The 19,642-nt window shown below is 45.0% G+C and overlaps 1 protein-coding gene across 2 annotated transcripts in view; it reads left to right on the top strand.

Moving 5' to 3' along the window:
• The window catches only part of PKM (pyruvate kinase M1/2), a 33,648-nt gene that overhangs the window by 1,923 nt on the left and 12,083 nt on the right, over positions 1–19,642 (top strand). For both annotated transcript variants that reach the window (XM_087704168.1, XM_087704166.1), the window contains exons 2-6: positions 7,061–7,218; positions 8,653–8,744; positions 13,234–13,365; positions 14,704–14,890; positions 17,502–17,772. In XM_087704168.1, coding sequence (XP_087560294.1) covers positions 7,080–7,218; positions 8,653–8,744; positions 13,234–13,365; positions 14,704–14,890; positions 17,502–17,772 — 821 coding nt within the window. In that variant the 5' untranslated portion in view covers positions 7,061–7,079. The remainder of the gene's footprint in view (positions 1–7,060; positions 7,219–8,652; positions 8,745–13,233; positions 13,366–14,703; positions 14,891–17,501; positions 17,773–19,642) is intronic.

Here is a 19,642-nt window from a genome sequence, read left to right as displayed (position 1 = left end):
GGGGGGGGGGGGAACCTAGTGAATGTCCAGCAGAGAGCTGGGATCAACGTAACAAAGGCTACCATCAGTAACACACTACGCCAGGAACTCAGATCCTGCAGTGTCCCCCTGCTTAGGCCAGTACATGTCCGGGCCCGTCTGAAGTTTGCTAGAGAGCATTTGGATGATCCAGAAGAGAATTGGGAGAATGTCATATGATCAGATGAAACCAAAGTAGAACTGTTTGGTGTTTGGAGGAGAGAGAATGCTGAGTTGCATCCAAAGAACACCATATCTACTGTGAAGCACGGGGGTGGCAACATCATGCTTTGGGGCTGTTTCTCTGCAAAGGGACCAGGACGACTGATCCGTGTACAGGAAAGAATGAATGTGGCCATGTATCATGAGATTTTGAGTGCAAACCTCCTTCCATCAGCAAGGGCATTGAAGATGAAACGTGGCTGGGTCTTTCTGCATGACAGTGATGCCATTGCCACCCGGGCAATGAAGGAGTGGCTCTGTAAGAAGCATTTCAAGGTCCTGGAGCATCCTAGCCAGTCTCCAGATCTCAACCCCATAGAAAACCTTTGGAGGGAGTTGAAAGTCCGCCTTGCCCAGAGACAGCCCCAAAACATCATTGCTCTAGAGGAGATCTGCATGGAGGAATGGGCCAACATACCAGCAACAGTGTGTGCCAACCTTGTGAAGACTTACAGAAAACGTTTGATCTCTGTCATTGCCAACAAAGGATATATAACAAAGTATTGAGATGAGCTTTTGATATTGACCAAATACTTATTTTCCACCGTAATTTGCAAATAAATTCTTTCCAAATCAGACAATGTGATTGCGTGGATTTGTTTTCTCATTTTGTCTCTCATAGTTGAGGTCTACCTATGATGTCAATTACAGGCCTCTCTCATCTTTTTAAGTGGGAGAACTTGCAAAATTGGTGGCTGACTAAATACTTTTTTGCCCCACTGTATCTATATATCTGCCCTGCTTTTTTCATGAAGCAGACATAGATTTATCCTCTCTCTCTCCTAGTACCTATCTCTTCCCACTTATAACCATATTGCTTGTATCTTTAAATTTTATATTGTTTTATTTGTGTAAAATAATTTGATTGCTTATTAGTAAACCATGACTATAACTAAGTGTTGCATCTTATGATTCTTGATGAATGTATTTATTTTATTTTTCTTTATGTACACTGAGAATATCTGCACCAAAGACAAATTCCTTATCAGATTTGGCCAATAAAGAATTCTATTCTATTCTAAATTTAGCATCCTTGTTCTCCCCTGTTCAAGGGCGTGTCTTGCTTTCCCTATTTTTGCAAATCTTTTCCTTCATAGCTTTGTGAAGGTGAGCACGCTCTCCTTCAGACAATGCCGCTGAACCATGATGTGGCATTTCCTGGCACGATCTTGCCGCATGCTTGCCAGGTGCAGGAGAAAAGTAATGAACGAATGAAACCCTTTCACTGATAATTGCGTCTTTCCTTTCTGCAGTGAAAGTGCCGGATGTAATTCAATTGCTTCTAATTTCTGAACTGGCAGTCAATTCCCCTTTTATATTATAGCAATAGCAGTAGACTTATATACCGCTTCATAGGCCTTTCAGGCCTCTCTAAGCGGTTTACAGAGAGTCAGCATATTGCCCCCAACAATCTGGGTCCTCATTTTACCCACCTCGGAAGGATGGAAGGCTGAGTCAACCCTGAGCCGGTGAGATTTGAACCGCTGACCTGCTGATCTAGCAGTAGCCTGCAGTGCTGCTTTTTAACCACTGCGCCACCTTGGCTCTTGGTTTGGGTGGGGAAGGAGGATTGGATGCTGCAACCTCAGGGCAGTATTTTTCTTTTTTTTTTAATTGAAAATTTTTAGAAAAAAAAACTTTTACAAATATTTACCTCCCCCCCCAACCTTCCCCCCCCCCCCCCGACTTCCCAGAACAAATACAGGGTATAAATCTTTAACAAAGATATTCTAAAATAAACTTAAACAAAGTTAGTATCATCTTTCATCTGAGCTTTAACTCTTCCTTTGTTAGGCTAAGTCTAAACAGATTATATCATTCCTCACTTTTTCAGTCATAAACTATCTGGAATTTCTTAGTCCCGTATTTATTTTGAATATAGTCAATCCATCTTCTCCACTCCAGTTTATATCTCTCGTTTGAGTGGTCCTTGAGATATGCTGATATTTTAGCCATCTCTGCTAGGTTTGTTACTTTTAATGTCCATTCTTGAATAGTTTTGTGTAACTCTTCCAAACCAGGTTTGAGAGCACCGTGCTTCTCAACCTGAGCCATTTTCATGTAAGTGGACTTCAACTCCCAGAATTCCCCAGCCAGCTGTGATTCTGGGAGTTGAAGTCCTCATGTCTTCAAGTAGGCAAGCTTCAGAAACATTTGCCTTCGTAACTTTTGAAATTTACTGGCGAGGAGGGTTTGTCAGACTGAACCTCCGTTACGAAAGGGAACAAGGTCGACAGATGCTCAGGGCAGTATTTTTCAAAAGGTTGAAAGATCAGGTCCAGATGTAACATAGAATATTAGCTTAAAATGACTTAGCAGTAAAGCAGGTTTCTGTAGTTTGGTGCCTTCAAGGCTCTCTTCAAATGCAGGCCATGGTGGTTGAAGATTATGGACGTTATAGTCATCCAGGGTACCAGATTAAGGTAGGCAGTGCACAAAAACTGCCCTAGGGACACATCTGTCTTAATAAAATAGGAAATTGCTACCTTCCATTGTCAGAAATAAAGTTGAACTCTCCAGGCTCATTTTGCTAGTTTGCTCTTGCCAGGTACATTCCAGAATCTTTTGTGATGCTGCACAAGCTGGTCTTCACAACAGTTTGTCCCTTTGTGCTTTCCCACCCTCCCAGGGCAAAACGCACAAAATCTTAAGTGCAAAGTCTCCTTCTATGTGCAAAACTAACCTCCGCTTATTTCAAGGTACCCAGCCCAGTGCAGAGTTACATCTCAGTTAAATAGCAATCTTCCCACAGTTGAGTGAGGGTCTTCAAAGCATCCATTCTTTTTAAAGGCCACGTGCTAAGAATCTGGGGCAGACAGCCTGAGGGTTGATGGGGAGATGTTTCATCACACCCGACGGATCTTCCTAACCCTTCAAAGAACAAACTTGGGTGTGCGGTTCAGAAGCCACAGCCACCCAAATTTTCCATGAAATCAGGTTCCCCTCCCCAGCCCCCCATCTCCAAGGCCTCCCACTGTTCCTAAAGACCTAAAGGGAGGGATGAATATTAAATGTGGGCAGATGGTAGGAATGTGATGCAATGCTCCTTACTCAGAAGGAGGAAATGACACGGCAGAATAACGGTTGGGCAGAATAATTTTAACAAGTAGACCTTTGCTGTTGCATCTTAATCTTGATATTACCAGTTAACAAAATAGCATGGGGATTGCTGCCAAATTGAAGTGCTATATAAGCTTTCTAGACCAAATTGGCAAAGCTAGCTGAGGAATTCTGGGAGTTGAAGTCCACAAGTCTTAAAAGTTTCCAAGGTTGGGATACCCCTGGTCTAGACTCATATTGCATTGCATTAATATGAGAGTTTTTTTTGGGGGGGGGACAAATGTGAGAGCATCCACATCTGGCCAACTTCTAGCAAGCATGCTTTTACCCTCCCCCCCCCACCGCCCTTTCCCAGGCCGGTACCCTACTCTCAAGCTACGTGAATTTTGGGAGATAAATAATAAAAGAGGCTTCCATGGTAATAGTCCATTACTCTTGATCAAAGGTTCTGGGAATGCCAATTGAAGCAACACAAGTTGAGATGAAGGCTGACAGTGATTTTTTTAACAGAACGGCAGGGTCAGTACATTGCTGGTGAATCAAATGATAAATATACTCAAAGGAAGAAGGAAAGCACAGTTGCCTGCTTCAGATGTGCTCAAAGCCTGAGTTTTCTGTAGCACGCCTGGCTTGAAACATGGTTGCTGTGAAAACTGGTGCATAGGATGGAAATAAGATGCAGTAGCAACTGGCTGCCAGTTTAGCAGCTGGGCGCAGCAAAGATTCAAGACACATGATGCAGCGAACATTCAGAGTCCCTAAATTTAGCCAGAGCTTGTTTTGTTCTGGTTGGTATCCTCTGTTCCGTTTGACTTTCCTAGTAGTGGTTTAATTTAATTTTTAAAGGAAAAAGTAAAATGGTACAACTAGCTAAAAACGGGTCACTTCAAATCTTAGGGCCTACAGAAAACCCATGCATTTTCAAATTTGGAGCCCCCATTTCCTTTGTGCAGAAGATCATAAGCGATTGGAATGTTAACAAACATGTTTTATAGCATTGCATCATTTAGTGCTGTTCCTTATCTAATTTAGCCTTTGGAAAACAACTCATAAAGTGTGATTTTGCAGATTGTCACACGATTCCTGCTTTTAACAGTTCACATATTTTGGGCTGTGCCTCTCGGGTTAAGGCTTGTATTGTGGCCTCACTAGGCTAAATCAACTTTCTGCAACGGGATATCCTCTCCGCCCCTCCCCCATTAAACATCAGGGTGCAGATACTTGAATCACCGCCTGTAATATTTGCCAACTTGTAGTACCAACTGTGGGTATCTCTTACATACTCATGTTTCCAAAATCGATCCGAGCTGTGTTAAAGGCACACTTTTATTGCAGATTGCAGGAAAGAAAGAAAAAAAGGATATATTAAATCTATGCTGCTTCCTCCCCAGATTTGTGCAAAACTGACAATTAACAATTTTAACAATTGCAAGTATCCGCCTGAATTGCAACAAAAATTGGCCATGTCTCTTTCCTGCTAAAGCTCCGGGGCATTTGCATAAAATCTTCCATCTTAGTTTATATCGAAGTGAACATAAATAAAACCTCCTTTAAAGCTTTACCTGTAAACTCCCAGCACTGGTCTTTCTCATACCCCAAAGGTGAATTGATGGAGCTCGGGGAGAACAGCTAGCATCAGTGACTTTCTGCAAATAATTGGAACAAGCAGGAAATGTTTTATGCCTCTGCAGAATGGCTGCCTCCTCGGGCATCCAGCCGCATGGGATTTCCTGGTATCGTACGCAGGAAGGGCCCCACCGTGCTTCTCCGCTGAATTAAAAAAAGATTCTCCATTGTGGTACTTAACTGAAAGCAAGCAGCATCTTCCATGACGTTGAAGAGCTAGCTTTGACTAAGGCCCCTGCGGAGACAGGGGCTCTATTACTTTAAAGCCATGCGCACGGGGAAAGTTGCACGTAGCACAGGGCGGAGCCCCAGAGCTGAAAGCCGAGTCAGTCTGAAGCCCTGGGATAACAGCATTCAGGTTTCCCCTTGGATTCAGAAGCAACAGCGGATTTTCATGGCAGCTTGGGGAGCCCTGTTTAAAACTGAGAAATCATTATTAAGTGATGGCGTTAGTTGCTTAAGCTCTCCCCAAAGTGAAACTGGGTGTTGGTTTGTTATGCTAGGGAAATGTAATTCTTAAACGTGTCTTACTTAATTTTTTTTTTATTTTTCTCATTTCCTTCTCTGAATTTGCAAGGCTGAGTTGTGACATCTTGACTGTGAACCAAAATGCTCTTTTATGTTTATGCGTGTTTGGCCTCTGAGGTGTATAGAGCTAGACTTAACTTTGCTTTAATTCGTGAATGTTACACATTAATTATTAGACGTATAGCCTGCCTTTATGTTGTACAATTCAATATGGCAGTTATTTCAGATTAAACATATAGTTTGACCTTGATGAAAAAAATTCTAAAAGTCATAAAATTCCCCAAGAATTTATCAATATGTACTTTGAGTTCCCCAACCTATTGTTAGTGAGACTTTGTAGCTACTGGTGGCTATATCAATGGGCAATTTAAGAGTTCTCTTAAAATATAACATTTGCATAGCCCTTTGAAGATTTATTTACTTACACTTAAGTGCTGCAGTCCTGTCTCGGAAGTGATTCAGTTTATATATTTGCCCTAATTTTTGCCTTTCATTCGGCAGAAAGGCCTATGAGACTACACCCAGGTTCTCCATTACTCCTAGTCCTATCTGGGCTTGGATCATGGATGTGGACTGGTGCAGCATGGTGCATGGGCTGTTACATGGAATTGCAGTTTAGAGAGGAATAGCTCATTTATGGTTCTTCCCTCCTCCCTCCCCCTTGGATTATGCTAAATTTGCTCCGCCTCCTTCCTAAGCGGAAAAACGGAAGAAGATAAATAAATAGGAAACAAACGTATGATGAATTGGGGAGGCAATTGTTAACCTCTTGAGACTTCATAAAATGTTTTATCCTTTTTTATAAATATAATTTTATTTATATATTTTTTTTCTTTAACATCCATAAGTGCTTAGTGAACAGTATATTATCTGGGTCAATACATTGCATACAATTCTGATAGTAATATTACCATTTAAATAGACATCATCATACTTTTTCAACTTTGAGGATTTGTGTACACATGGTAATCATAATGTGTCCTGTTATATTTCAGTAGACATAATATTATTTTCCCAATTTCTGCTTTCTTTTTTTCCTAGCACTTATTAAAATCACCACCATGTTAAAAAGTATTAAAATGCTTTATCCTTGAATACAGAACTCCTGTTACGAGGACAAAATGGAACGCCTAGAGACCAAAAGAGACATTCAGAGTTCAGACTTGTACTTGTACTTGTACTTGACGCCTCTTCACCCATCGTGGGTATAGGCGACTTCCATGGAAATTTGACGCCACTGTACGGCGATCCATGGAAGCTGTTGCGGCTGGATATACCCAAGGGGACACCAGTCCCAAGGGTCGACAGAGCCCGATTGGTGGGAACGGGGGGCACCACGTGAAGGCCGGGTTGTCGTTTGATAGTTGAGAGGCTTTGCAATAAGCGTTGCAATGTATATTTTGCGCATCAACTATCCTTGCCCCCCGAGTTCAGACTACTCTTGTTTCAGGTTGAAAATGCCTCCCAAATGAAAGGGTCCCCTCTCTCGCCCTCAAAGTGGAGTATTTCTGAGAACTCCGTGCATGGAACATGTAGAGATAGAACCTTTGGTGCACTGGCTCTTGAATGTTAATTCATTACTATAACTTTGGTGTTCTTTCTTTAGATATCAACTCTCAGCAACCATGTCTACCTGTGATGCTTTCATCCAGAACCAGCAGCTCTATGCTGCCTCTGCAGACACTTTCTTGGAACACATGTGCCGATTGGACATCGATTCCCCACCAATCACCGCAAGAAACACTGGCATTATCTGCACCATCGGTAAGTTAGGGACGAGCCCTCGAATTGTGTATGTCTTGGGACACTCCTGTGTGGCATAACGTTTCTTATTTTTTCCTTTCCTATACTTTCACAAATATACATTCTTGTAGATACTGTTAACATTTATCTATTAACTATTAACATTTATCACTATCTTCTTACAAGTATAGAAAACACATCTGGGGTCACTTTCTTGCCACCTCGTACCTCCATCTTGTTTTGCAACAACCCTACTCCTTCCTTCCTTCTCAACCTCCCTTCTCTACCTTCTTTCCTCCTCTCCTTCCTTTTTTTTTCTTCCCCTCTCTTTCTCCTACTACTCTCTTCTTCTCCTCCTTACCCTCTCTCCTCCTCTCATTTCCCCCTCCCTTCTGGGGCACTCCTGTGTGTTGGCTCAGTTCATATACCGAAAGTCCATCTAGCTAAGAGACTTCTAATTAAAATCTCATTCCTGGAACATCTTCAAATTAATCCATTGACGTACCTCTTCAGGAAGTTGGGCACGCTGAGTGTTACAATTTAATAGTTGGAAGGGAGCTTGGAGATCTTCTAGTCCAGTGGTCGGCAATCTGTGACTCTGGAGCCGCATGTGGCTCTGGAGCCGCATGTGGCTCTTTTATTTCTCTGCTGTGGCTCCCTATCACTGGTCGACACCACAATTTTGAGAGGAGCTTCTGGCACACCAGAAGGAAGGGCGGGTTTTGTGGTCGGCTCCACAATTGATAGGGCTTTTGGTTAGAATAGGCAGAGGAAAAAGGATGCCACGCTAGGAGGAGACTCTGTGGTGGGGGAACTGGGCTTCTGGTCAGCTCCAGAATTGAATGGAGGGCTTCCGGTTAGGACATTTATGGCTCTTTGAGTGTTTAAGATTGCCAACCCCTGTTCTACTCCCAACCCCTGGCAGGAGATCCTATACCAGATCAACTTTGGGTAGGTCACCTGGAGCAGAGATTTACTCTTCCGAGCTTTCCCTCAAACTCGTGCTGGAGCCCATCTTCAGGGAATGTTATCTCGACTGGAATATGTGCCTTGGGCTGTTCTGTGAGTTGCATTCATGTGGTGCCTTAATCATTAAATGCCACTCAAAGAACAGCGCAAAGCACATAATTCCAGTCAAGATAAAATTCCTTGAAGATGGGCTTCAGCACGAGTTCGAAAACTCGGAAAATGTAAGTCTGTAGTCCAGGTGACTGACCCAAATTTAATCTTGCCTCATTCTCCTTGGACACATATATTTGCTTTCCTTCGTGAGACCCTCTACCATTCCAGACAACTTAATTTCATGTAATTTATTTAAAACAAGGAAACAGGATACTTGCCAAGTAAAGTGAGTTAGAAACTTGCAGAGGAAGCGTATGGTCTTAGCTTGATAAGGAGGTAGGGATTTTAAAAATGGGTCTCTGCTCACAAACGTTTTATCTCTTTGTTTTTTAGGTCCGGCTTCTCGGTCAGTAGAAATGCTGAAAGAAATGATTAAAGCTGGAATGAACGTCGCCCGTCTCAACTTCTCTCACGGAACTCACGAGGTACAAAGGGGGGGGGGGGGAATCAAGAAAAACAGGGCAGAAGTTGATGGGAATGGAAAGAGCCGCTTTCTGGCATACAAGCGAAGCAGCAGTAATAAATAATTCAGTAACCCCAAATTTAGCATCCTAGACTACTGTGTTTTTCGGGGTATAAGACGCACCCTTTTCCCTAAAAAAAAAGAGGGTGAAAATCTGGGTGCGTCTCACACACTGAATACAGCATATGTGGCCTACCGAAACCGTATCCCCTTTGCAAAAATGGATGTGCAGAGGGTTTGGGAGGGTTTCAGAGAGTGCCTGTGGATTGGGGAGGGCAAAAACGAGCAAAAAATGGGCCCTTTTTGTCCCGCCCCCCAGGAGCACTCTACAAGCCTCCTAAAGCTTCTGCATGCCCCCCACTTTTTTGTTGTTGTTGTTGCAAAAATCGAGGTCTGCAGAGTGCAAAAACTTGTTTTTTTAAAATTTACCTCTTGAATGTTGAATGTTTGAATGTTTATTTTATTTATATGCTGCCCTTTTCCCCCGAAGGGGACTCAGGGCGGCTCACAACTCAACCAAGGGAGGGGGATACAGACAAAAATTAAAACAACACGCAACAATACATAATTTAAAACACACAACAGTCATACCATTCGAGAAGGGGGTAGAAGCTTTTTAGCCCCAGGCCTGTCGGAATAGCCAGGTTTTAAGGGCTTTGCGGAAGGTCAAAATCGTGGTGTGTCTTATACTCCACTGCGTCTTATAGTCCCAAAAATACGGTTATCTAGGCCTCCAGACTTAGGAGGGTTATAATTTCAGGGGTCCTGCTTGATGAAGCAACGCCCAGCTTCATCAAATAATTCTTAACAAACGTAGATGCTAAAAGTTCTTTTTTTGTGCCACGTAAGCCTGGCGCATTGCTGTCCCTTTTCTGGTAAAATGAGATGGGATTCTTCCTGAAGGCTAAGGACTCCCTGCCTAGTTGACTTACATGGTCTTCCCTCTGGAGGTCGAGGTGGATTGGATTACTCCCAGTTTCAAATGGCAGCAGAGCTCAAATGCCCGGGCGAAACAAAACAGAATTGCGAAAACAGAATGTGAAATGGGGGCAGGGCCTGAAGAAATGTCGCGTAGAAAACTCCCCGGCCATCTTAAAATAGAGACTACTTGCCAGCAAGCCCTGTACAATATCTGGAGACCTAGAAGAGATAGCAGAAGGTCAAAAAAACCAACAATCCACCCACACTTCTATCTTCCTTTAAACCGGGACAGTTAAATTTGGATTTGGATTTTGGATTTTATTATATTTATATGCCGCCCTTTTCCCCCGAGGGGGACTCAGGGTGGCTCACAATTTAAATCAGGGAAGGGGGGTACAGACAAAAAATTAAAAAACAAAACATAACAACACATAGTTTAAAAAACATACAACAGTCATACCATTCGAGACGGGGGCAACAGCTCTTTAGCCCCAGGCCTGTCGGAACAGCCAGGTATTAAGGGCTTTGTGGAAGGCCTGGAGGGTGGTGAGGGTTCGAATCTCCACGGGGAGTTCGTTCCAGAGGGTCGGAGCAGCCACAGAGAAGGCTCTCCTCCGGGTAGTCGCCAGTCGACACTGGCCGGCGGATGGAATTTGGAGGAGGCCTAATCTGTGGGATCTAATCAGTCTAGTGGAGGTGATTGGCAAATGCTGAAAGACGGTTCAACTATCACTCCAACCTCCCCCAATTACGAGATTCTGCTCTATGTCTTCAACAAGATCTCGCAACATTCATTTGGTTAGCTCTCAGTATCATTGCAGATCCGAGGTGGTTGAAACAGATCTTTTATTTCCACGGGGTGCTTGAAAGCTAAAGGAGATTTTGCTGAACAGGTTAACTGTGCCCGGGGGACAAGGTGGTAACATTTTAAAGGATCCAAGTAAATTCCTGGGATGAAAGGTTTTCCAGTCCAATAAGGCGGCGCATCTTGTTTCCGAAATAAATCAGACCTGTCAGTCGGGGTCAGTCCTGTGGCCTTTGAAAAGCCTTGCGCTTTAAGGTCACAAGAATCTGTGGTCCCCCTTGCAGGAGAAGAGGACAATCCCACTTCTATAAATAAAGCAGCCTTCTCAGCATTACCACTTTGGTGAGGAGACACTCCCCTCCCCTTCCCCCAATCTACATCTTCCCTTAAAGGCCACCGGGCTGCGGCTGATTTCCAGAAGGTCAAACGACAGGCTGAACCGTCTTCCTAGCAGCAGAGTTCCAGTTTAGTGCACAAAACACTATGCCTTGTTCATCTACCTTTCTTTTTAAGGGAAAAAAAGAGGCTTTTAGTATCGTGTAGTTAGTGGAGTGCAGTATAGTGTAGCCTTTATTGTCATTGTACATCTTGGCCTTGGTATCCTTCAGTCTCAAAAGACTCTGAAAAGAGGTCCTAAAGCAGCATCTGGGGTGGCTAAAAAGGCCAATTTGAGGCAATCCCTTCCACACCGAGGGGAGATAGCAAAAGCAATAGCAGTTAGACTTATATACCGCTTCCTAGGGCTTTCAGCCCTCTCTAAGCGGTTTACAGAGTCAGCATATCGCCTCCACAGTCTGGCTCTTCATTTTACCCACCTCAGAAGGATGGAAGGTTGAGTCAACCTTGAGCCGGTGAGATTTGAACCGCTGAACTGCAGATAGCACTCAGCTGAAGTGGCCTGCAGTACTGCACCCTAACCACTGCGCCACCTCGGCTCTTCTGTCCCCCTGCCCAGCCCCCAGATTTCGCTGGTTCCGGGACGGCTTCTTTGCCTTAGCCTGCTGAACAAGTCTCTCTTCGAATCGGAGAAGGTCATGCTGTGTCTTTAGCCTCCCAAGCTGAACAGTCAGAGGTCAAGGTTTCCCAGCTGTTAATTTCCATTCCCAAGGCCTTCAGCCTGGCCTGAACAAAACAAAACAAATTATTGATTATTGTTAATTTTAATCGCATTTTTTTTAAAAAAAATGTTATTGTTAATCTTAATTGGGTTTGTTTTTTGGATATTCTATCTAATTTTTTTTAAAACTTTTGTAATATGTGTTTTTTTAATGTTGTACGCCGCCCTGAGTCCTTGGGAGAAGGGTGGCATATAAATCCAATAAACCTAAACCTTTAGATCCCTCTTGCAGATCTCCTTATATCGCAGTCCCTCTCAGGGGCTTTCCCTGCACTAATTCTCTCCATACAGGAGATCTTTCGGAATCCGACCGTCGGCCATTCTCACGACATGCCCAAGCCAGTATAGACGTCACTGTTTCAATAGTGCTAGAAATTCCAGCACGTTCCAAGACTGCACTATTTGGGAACTTTGTACATCATATATACGAGGAAATTGGTTTTAGCCTCATTGGTGCAATCTATTTAAAAAATACAACATAAATAGTATAAAGATTAATCCCTATGCAAGTAATTAGGAGAAAGAAAGAAAGAAGAAAGAAAGAAAGAAAGAAAGAAAGAAAGAAAGAAAGAAAGAAAGAAAGAAAGAAAGAAAGAAAGAAAAACTAGTTCTACATTTCCCCATGGAGTGATTGTGGTTATGTTTAAGAGTCTGGAAAACCCCAGTCTTCTCCTCCACCCCCACCTTAAATCTCGATCTTAAATTAATAAGACTCTCAAGCATCGTATATGCTTTGTAGACAAGCTGAAAATTTGAGGTGCCACAATACCCCTCAAAAGTTGGGTTCAACTTAACCACAGATGAACTTATCCACACATACATACACACATGCACACATACATACATACATGGTAGTAAAAGTCCTCTTATATACTTGCTTACTTAAACCTATTGGGATAGGCTGACCCATGCATTTTTAATTAAAATACCATGAGGCAATTGTAAAAAACGTAAAGATTTCAAGCCTCACCTTAACTGCAGATGGTATATTTTTCATGATATTTTAGTTAAACAGTCAGCTTGCCCACAAATGGGTTTATCTTCAAGTATAAGTATATGCAATAGTTACCAAATTTAAATCAACTACTGATTCATTGCCTTCTTTAAATCTTCCTTAACTGACTTAGAACTAAGGAGAAATTTCCCGACAACTAGAACAATTCATCAGAACTGCCTCCAGAAGTTGTGAATGCTCCCAACACTGGAAGTTTTTAAGATGTTGGACAACCATTCGTCTGAAGTGGTGTAGGGTTTCCTGCCTAAGCAGAGGGTTGGACTAGAAGACCTCCAAGGTCCCTTCCAACTCTTCTTATTTTATTTATAGAATCTGTTTAGAATCTGGCAGTGCAAATCAGAATAAAACATTAGCAGAGTTTGGGTGCGTCAGTAGTTAATTGAAATAGTCTCTTGGGGGATCTTGGATTGATTTTTAACTTGAGTTATATCCAATGGTGCGTTGGTAAGTTCAAAGATATGCATAAACCAATTCTCCCAGCCAAAACCCTAGATGTGGGTTTAATGGATGGTATTTAGCAAATTGAGACAGCGAGATTAAACTAACCAGACCATTGCTCATCATGACTTAATGCTTGCATGTTCCTCTCTTAGTATCATGCAGGAACAATCAAGAATGTAAGACAAGCTACCGAAAGCTTTGCTTCAGATCCAATTTCCTACAGACCCGTCGCTGTTGCCCTGGATACTAAGGGACCTGAAATTCGAACTGGGCTCATCAAAGGGGTAAGTGGGTTTCTGCCAGCGTTCCAAATAAAATCCAAAATTAAATCAGAGTCCATGGCAAAAGTACTACTCAAAAGTTCCAATTTATTAAGAGAGCCATGCTGGCACATCTGGGAAAACCTGAATCTGAAGCTTCTCACTTTTCCTCACCCAAGTTAAAGTTCATGATCTTGCCCCCACACCCACAAGTCCATCACATTGTCCAATCTTCCACTGCCATGCTGGTAGTTCCACCCATCCAGTTCCGGTGAGGTGGCAAGACATTTTTTTTTGGGGGGGGGAGTATCAGCGATGGCTTTCTGCCCCTTCCAGAGATGTTGCTTTTGGGTGGTCTTTGAATGTGGGGCAACAGAGTCTCTTTTGGGTATTAGCAATAGCATTGAGACTTATATACCACTTTACAGTGCTTTTACAGCCCTCTCTAAGCAGTTTACAGAGTCAGCCTCTTGTCCCCAACAATCTGGGTCCTCATTATACCCACCTTGGAAGGGTGGAAGGCTGAGTCAACCTTAAGCCAGTCAGGATTGAACTGCTGGCAGTCGGCAGTTAACCTGCAATACTGCATTCTAGCCATAGGAAGGAAGGAGGGAGGGAGGGAGGGAGGAAGGAAGGAAGGAAGGGCAATAGCAATAGCACTTAGACTTATATACCGCTCCACAGGGCTTTACAGCTCCCTCTAAGCGGTTTACAGAGTCAGCCCTCTTGCCCCTAACAATCTGGCTCCTCATTTTATCCACCTTGGAAGGATGGAAGGCTGAGTCAACCTTAAGCCAGTCAGGATCGAACTGCTGGCAGTCGGCAGTTAACCTGCAATACTGCATTCTAGCCACAAGGAAAGAAGGGAGGGAGGAAGGACGGACAATAGCAATAGCACCTAGACTTATATACTGCTTCACAGTGCTTTTACAGCCCTCTCTAAGCGGTTTACAGAGTCAGCCTCTTGCCCCCAACAATCTGGGTCCTCATTTTACCCTCCTCAGAAGGATGGAAGATGAGTCATCCTTGAGCCTGTGAGGATCGAATTCATGTCAGTGGGCAGAGTGAGCCTGTAATACTGCATTGTAATCCCAAGGAAGGAAGGAAAGCAAGCAGCAATAGCACTTACATACCGCTTTACGGCCCTCTCTAAGCAGTTTACAGAGTCAGCCTATTTCCCCCAACAATCTGGGCCCTCATCTTCCCCACCTCAGAAGGGATGGAAGGCTGAGTCAACCTTGAGCCGGTGAGATTTGAACTGCCGAACTGCAGCTAGCGATCAGCTGAAGTAGCCCGCAGTACTGCACTCTAACCACTGCGCCACCTCGCCTCTTGATTTATGAACTTGATTTATGCTTGCAGAGTGGTACAGCAGAGGTGGAGCTCAAGAAGGGTGCAACTCTGAAACTGACTCTCGACAACGCTTTCATGGAGAAGTGCGACGAGAATGTATTGTGGGTGGACTACAAAAATATCATCAAGGTGGTGGACATCGGCAGCAAAATCTACGTGGACGATGGCCTTATTTCCCTGAAAGTTAAGGAGAAAGGTAGGTTCCAAAGGGTTCCTGCCCAGAATTGTTTGCAACGAGATGGGCAGCTGTTCTGACCCTCCTCTTCCATCCAGGAACGAAAGCCGAAACCAACGTAAATGAGAAGGTTTCTTTTAATCAGTCAAGATTCTCGTTGGCTGCAAGCCACATAAACAAAAAGATAAGCACTCTGGCAGCAAGTCCTACAAAACTTGACAGCAATGCAAACAAACTCTGGCAGCAATCCAGCCTGCCAAGTTTGTTTCTTGTTAGTCCTTAACATTGACTTCTGCAAAAGGGCGTGGCACAAGCAGTCTCTTTTATAATCAGGAGAGGATCTTAATGAGCATCAGCTGAGCGTAATCACCTCTTGTAATTACACCGTTGTTCTTATTTATTTATTTATTTATTTATTTGTCTTGTATGCCGCCCACTCCCGGAGGATTCCGGGCGGCTTACAAAAGACAAGGGAAAGAGGGGAACAAGACAAAGACAACATATTAAAAACAAAACCAACATTCACAATTTCTATGGAGGTAGATGCTTCTCAGCTCCCCCCAGCCTGCTGGAACAGCCAGGACTTGGTGGCTTTGCAGAAGGCCGGGAGGGTAGTAAGGATCCGGATCTCAACAGGGAGCTTGTTCCAGAGGGCCGGAGCTGCAACAGAGAAGGCTCTCCCCCGGGGAGTCACCAGCCAACATTGGCTGGCAGATGGAATCCGGAGGAGACCTAAGTTCTTGACACCGAGTAGCCCTTCGACGGCGTGCATCCCGGAACAACTCACAGGTGTTCTCTGGATCACTCTCCCTTGTCTCCTCCCCACTGATCCAAGGCTCAGACGCCACCTGGTGGCCAACCAGTCTCTCCTCGCCCTGCTCAGAGTCGGAACCCTGTCCAGGGTCCTCCACCACCTCCAGGGCCGACTCATAAGACCCCTCGCTGTCGGAGTCTGGCGGCAGCTCCAACGGCTCCTGCCGGGCCACAGCAGGCAGCACATAAATTTAATAGACAACTTCCAAATAATGTCCGTACCGAATGTCTCCAATGGAAACATATCATTGGGCCTCTCTTTTTAAAAAAATCCGCAGGTGCGGTGGGCTCCCTCCAAACTTTACAAAATCACAGCATCCTCCCTTAAGTCCCTTGCAATGACGCAACATGGCTTAATGATCTCAACTCAAAGGCTTATTGAAATTTATTTTTTTCTCCTTATGACCCTGTGATTCCTTTTATTGGGGCGGAGTTGTGGTGGCTGCGTGTAGCTGAGCATTTACTGGCCGGATGCCCTTCCTGACGCCTGTGTGGCGTTCGCGGCAGATATTTTCTCTTTGTGCCCCGATAGAGGAGCATCTGGCATTGCCTAGCGTCAAACTCTCAGCCTCCCAAGTGTAAGACGAGCTTCTTCACCACTAGGCCACCATGCCCCTCACTTATTGGAAAAAAATCATTATCTACACAAGTGATGGCGAACTTGTGGCACGCGTGCCACAGGTGGCACGCAAAGCCATTTGTCAGGGCATGTGCACGCTGGCCAGCTGAGTTCATCCTTTTTTAAAGCCATTTTTCGCCCTCCCCAGGCTCCAGAGGCTTTATAGGAGCCTGGGGAGGGCGAAAAGAGCCTCCTCCGCCCTCCGGAGGCTTCATGAGCTTCCATGAAGCCTCCGGGGCGCAAAAAACCGGCCCTACGGGCAAACCGGAAGTTCGGGAACGGACTTCCGGTTTGCTCAGAAGGTCGTTTTGACTGCCCTCAAAACAACCTTCCTTTTGAAGGGCCCTCAAAACAACCTTCCGAGCAAGGCGGAAGTAATAGCAATAGCAATAGCAGTAGACTTATATACCGCTTCATAGGCCTTTCAGGCCTCTCTAAGCGGTTTACAGAGAGTCAGCATATTGCCCCCAACAATCTGGGTCCTCATTTTACCCACCTCGGAAGGATGGAAGGCTGAGTCAACCCTGAGCCGGTGAGATTTGAACCGCTGACCTGCTGATCTAGCAGTAGCCTGCAGTGCTGCATTTAACCACTGCGCCACCTTGGCTCCGTTTGCTCAGAGGGTAGTTTTGACTGCTCCAGAAGGTTCAGGGAAGCCTCCTGAAGGTCCCTGAAGCCTCCGGGGGGCAGGAGAGGCCGTTTTCACCCTCCCAGGGCTCCTATAAAGCCTCTGGAGCCTGGGGAGGGCGAAAAAAAGCATGCAAAAAATGGGGGGAGCGCCTGTAGTGCGCAGATGTGCACTGGGGGTCTGTGTGTCGCGCATTGCATTATGGGTGCGGCTCGCCTGCACACGATCCCCCCCCCTGCGCTCCCCCCACTTATGGCAGGCGAGCCAAAAAAGGTTCGCTGATCTCCACCATAATCTGTATAATAGCCAGTTTGCAAAGAGATCAAGAGCTTACAAGAGTTCAAAGTGACCCTGTGGATCCCAAAAGTGCCTTTCCAAAAGGCAACTGGACTTTCTCCTTCGCTTCTGAGGAAGCTTCTTGGAGGAGAAGCGAAACGTTTTCAAAGGAAAAAGTCCAGTGTCCTTTTTTTGGTGGTGGTTGTGGTGGGGGAATCTTTGGGGCAACCATGACTGGATGATTGGGAATCTCCTTAGGTATTTGTGACCCTCTTGATGTCTCCAATCCTTTGCAGGCCCTGACTACATCATGACCGAAGTGGAGAACGGTGGGTCGTTGGGTAGCAAAAAGGGTGTCAACTTACCTGGGGCTGCCGTCGATCTCCCTGCGGTTTCCGAAAAGGACATCCAGGATCTCAAGTTTGGGGTGGAGCAGGACGTGGACATGGTTTTTGCTTCCTTCATCCGTAAAGCGGATGACGTCCACGCCGTCAGGAGGGTGCTTGGGGAGAAGGGGAAGAACATCAAGATCATCAGCAAGATTGAAAACCACGAGGGGGTGCGCAGGTGAGTCTGTTCTGACCGAGGCTTCCCAAGAGCATGAAGCAAACTCTTTGTCCCGACAAAAAACCCTTTGATTAACTTACTGTGAATTCTGCTCATTCACATCCAGCAAAGTCTTTCAAGGGAGGATTTACAGTCACAGACCTTATCTGGCTTGGAGCGCTGCCAGGCCGATATCTGCAGAAGTTGGCAAGGAGTCTCAGAGAGTCAGGAACCAATTAAGCGAACTAATTGTCTCCTGCAAACTCCACTCCCCTTTCGCTCCTCTTTTATTTCCTCTAGGAGGGGCCATTCATCGTCCACCTGTGGCCTTACTCCCAAGTCGACCCCTGTTCTTTAGCTGCTCCCTTTGTCTGGCAACTCTGCGCATGCGCACACTGGGAACAGGCTCCAGCTGTTCTTCTGTCTCACTGATGTCTGACTCCGAAGGCAGCTGATAACTGGCGTACGGCATTGGCCCCCTCTCTGCCTGTGACGCAGAGCCCTCGTCGGAGCCTTCCCCAGACTCCAGGATTGGCCCACGTTCCTCCCCAACCTCCTCACTGTCCGAATCTGTGGCCAGCTCCTCTGGTGGGCCACAAAACTTCCTTTAAAATGTCACAACCGGCCTGCTGAAGGGTGGACCTAAAATGCTCAGCAGACTTGGGGATATTTTTTTTTCTGGCTGTATACTAATAGATGCCTTACCCAGGTAGTCCTTGACTTACGACCACCATCGAGCCCAACGTTTATGTTGTTAAATGTGACATTGGTGAAGTGAGCTTTGCTGAGTTTTCTTGTCACAGTTGTTAAGTGAATCTCTGCAGTCGTTAACCTGGTGGTTAAGTGGATCTGCCTTCCTCATTGACTGCCTGTCAGTAGATCCACAAAAGGGGACCCTGGGGACACAGCAACCGTCATAAATACGAAACAGTTGCCTACAGTCTGAATTCTGGTCACGTGACTGTGGGGATGGTGCAACTGTCATAATTGTGAACAAAGGTCATAAGTCATTTATTTCAGTGCTGTTGTAATTTTGAACCATCACTAAGAGTTGTAAATCGAGGACCACCTGTAGTTAACAAAACTGCCTTCCCCTCCCCAACATGGGTGTCCTTGGCTTCTCTTCCAGCATCGCTGCCTTCCTTTCCCGTAATATATAGCAATAACACTTAGACTTATATACCACTTCACAATGCTTTACAGCCCTCTCTAAGAGGTTTACAGAGTCAGCCTCTTGCCCCCAACAATCTGGGTCCTCATTTTACCCACCTCGGAAGGATGGAAGGCTGAGTTGACTTTGAGCCTGTGAGGATCGAACTCATGGCAGTGAGCAGAGTGAGCCTGCAATATTGCATTCTAACCAATGGGAAGGAAGGAAGGAAGGAAGGAAGGAAGGAAGGAAGGAAGGAAGGAAGGAAGGAAGGAAAGAAAATGGCAATCCTGTATATTTACAGTATTGTAAATATACTTATGGTATATACTGTTTCACAGGGTTTTACAGGCTGAGTCAATCTTGAGCCTGTAAGGATCGAACTCTTGGCTTTGGGCAGATCCAGCCTGCAATACTGTATTCCAACCACTGAGCCACCGGGAAAGGGAGGGATGAAGGAAGGTAGCAATAGCACTTAGACTTACATACCGCTTCACGGGGCTTTACAGCCCTCTCTAAACGGTTTACAGACTCAACATATTGCCCCCAACAATCTGGGTCCTCGTTTTATCCACCTCGGAAGGATGGAAGGCTGAATCAACCTTGAGCCGGTCAGGATGAAACTCCAGACTGTGGGCAGAGTTAGCGTGCAATGCTGCATTCTAACCACTGGGAGAGAAGGAAGATAGCAATAGCACTTAGACTTATATACTGCTTCACAGTGCTTTTACAGCCCTCTCT

This window comes from Thamnophis sirtalis, unplaced genomic scaffold (genome assembly GCF_051295495.1).
Source record: "Thamnophis sirtalis isolate CommonGarterSnake01/CBP01778 unplaced genomic scaffold, rThaSir2_p1.2 scaffold_2, whole genome shotgun sequence".
In the NCBI taxonomy this organism is placed as follows: Eukaryota; Metazoa; Chordata; class Lepidosauria; order Squamata; family Natricidae; genus Thamnophis; species Thamnophis sirtalis.
The sequence above is the reverse complement of the archived record's forward strand: the minus strand, read 5'-3'. Positions and strand labels throughout refer to the sequence as shown.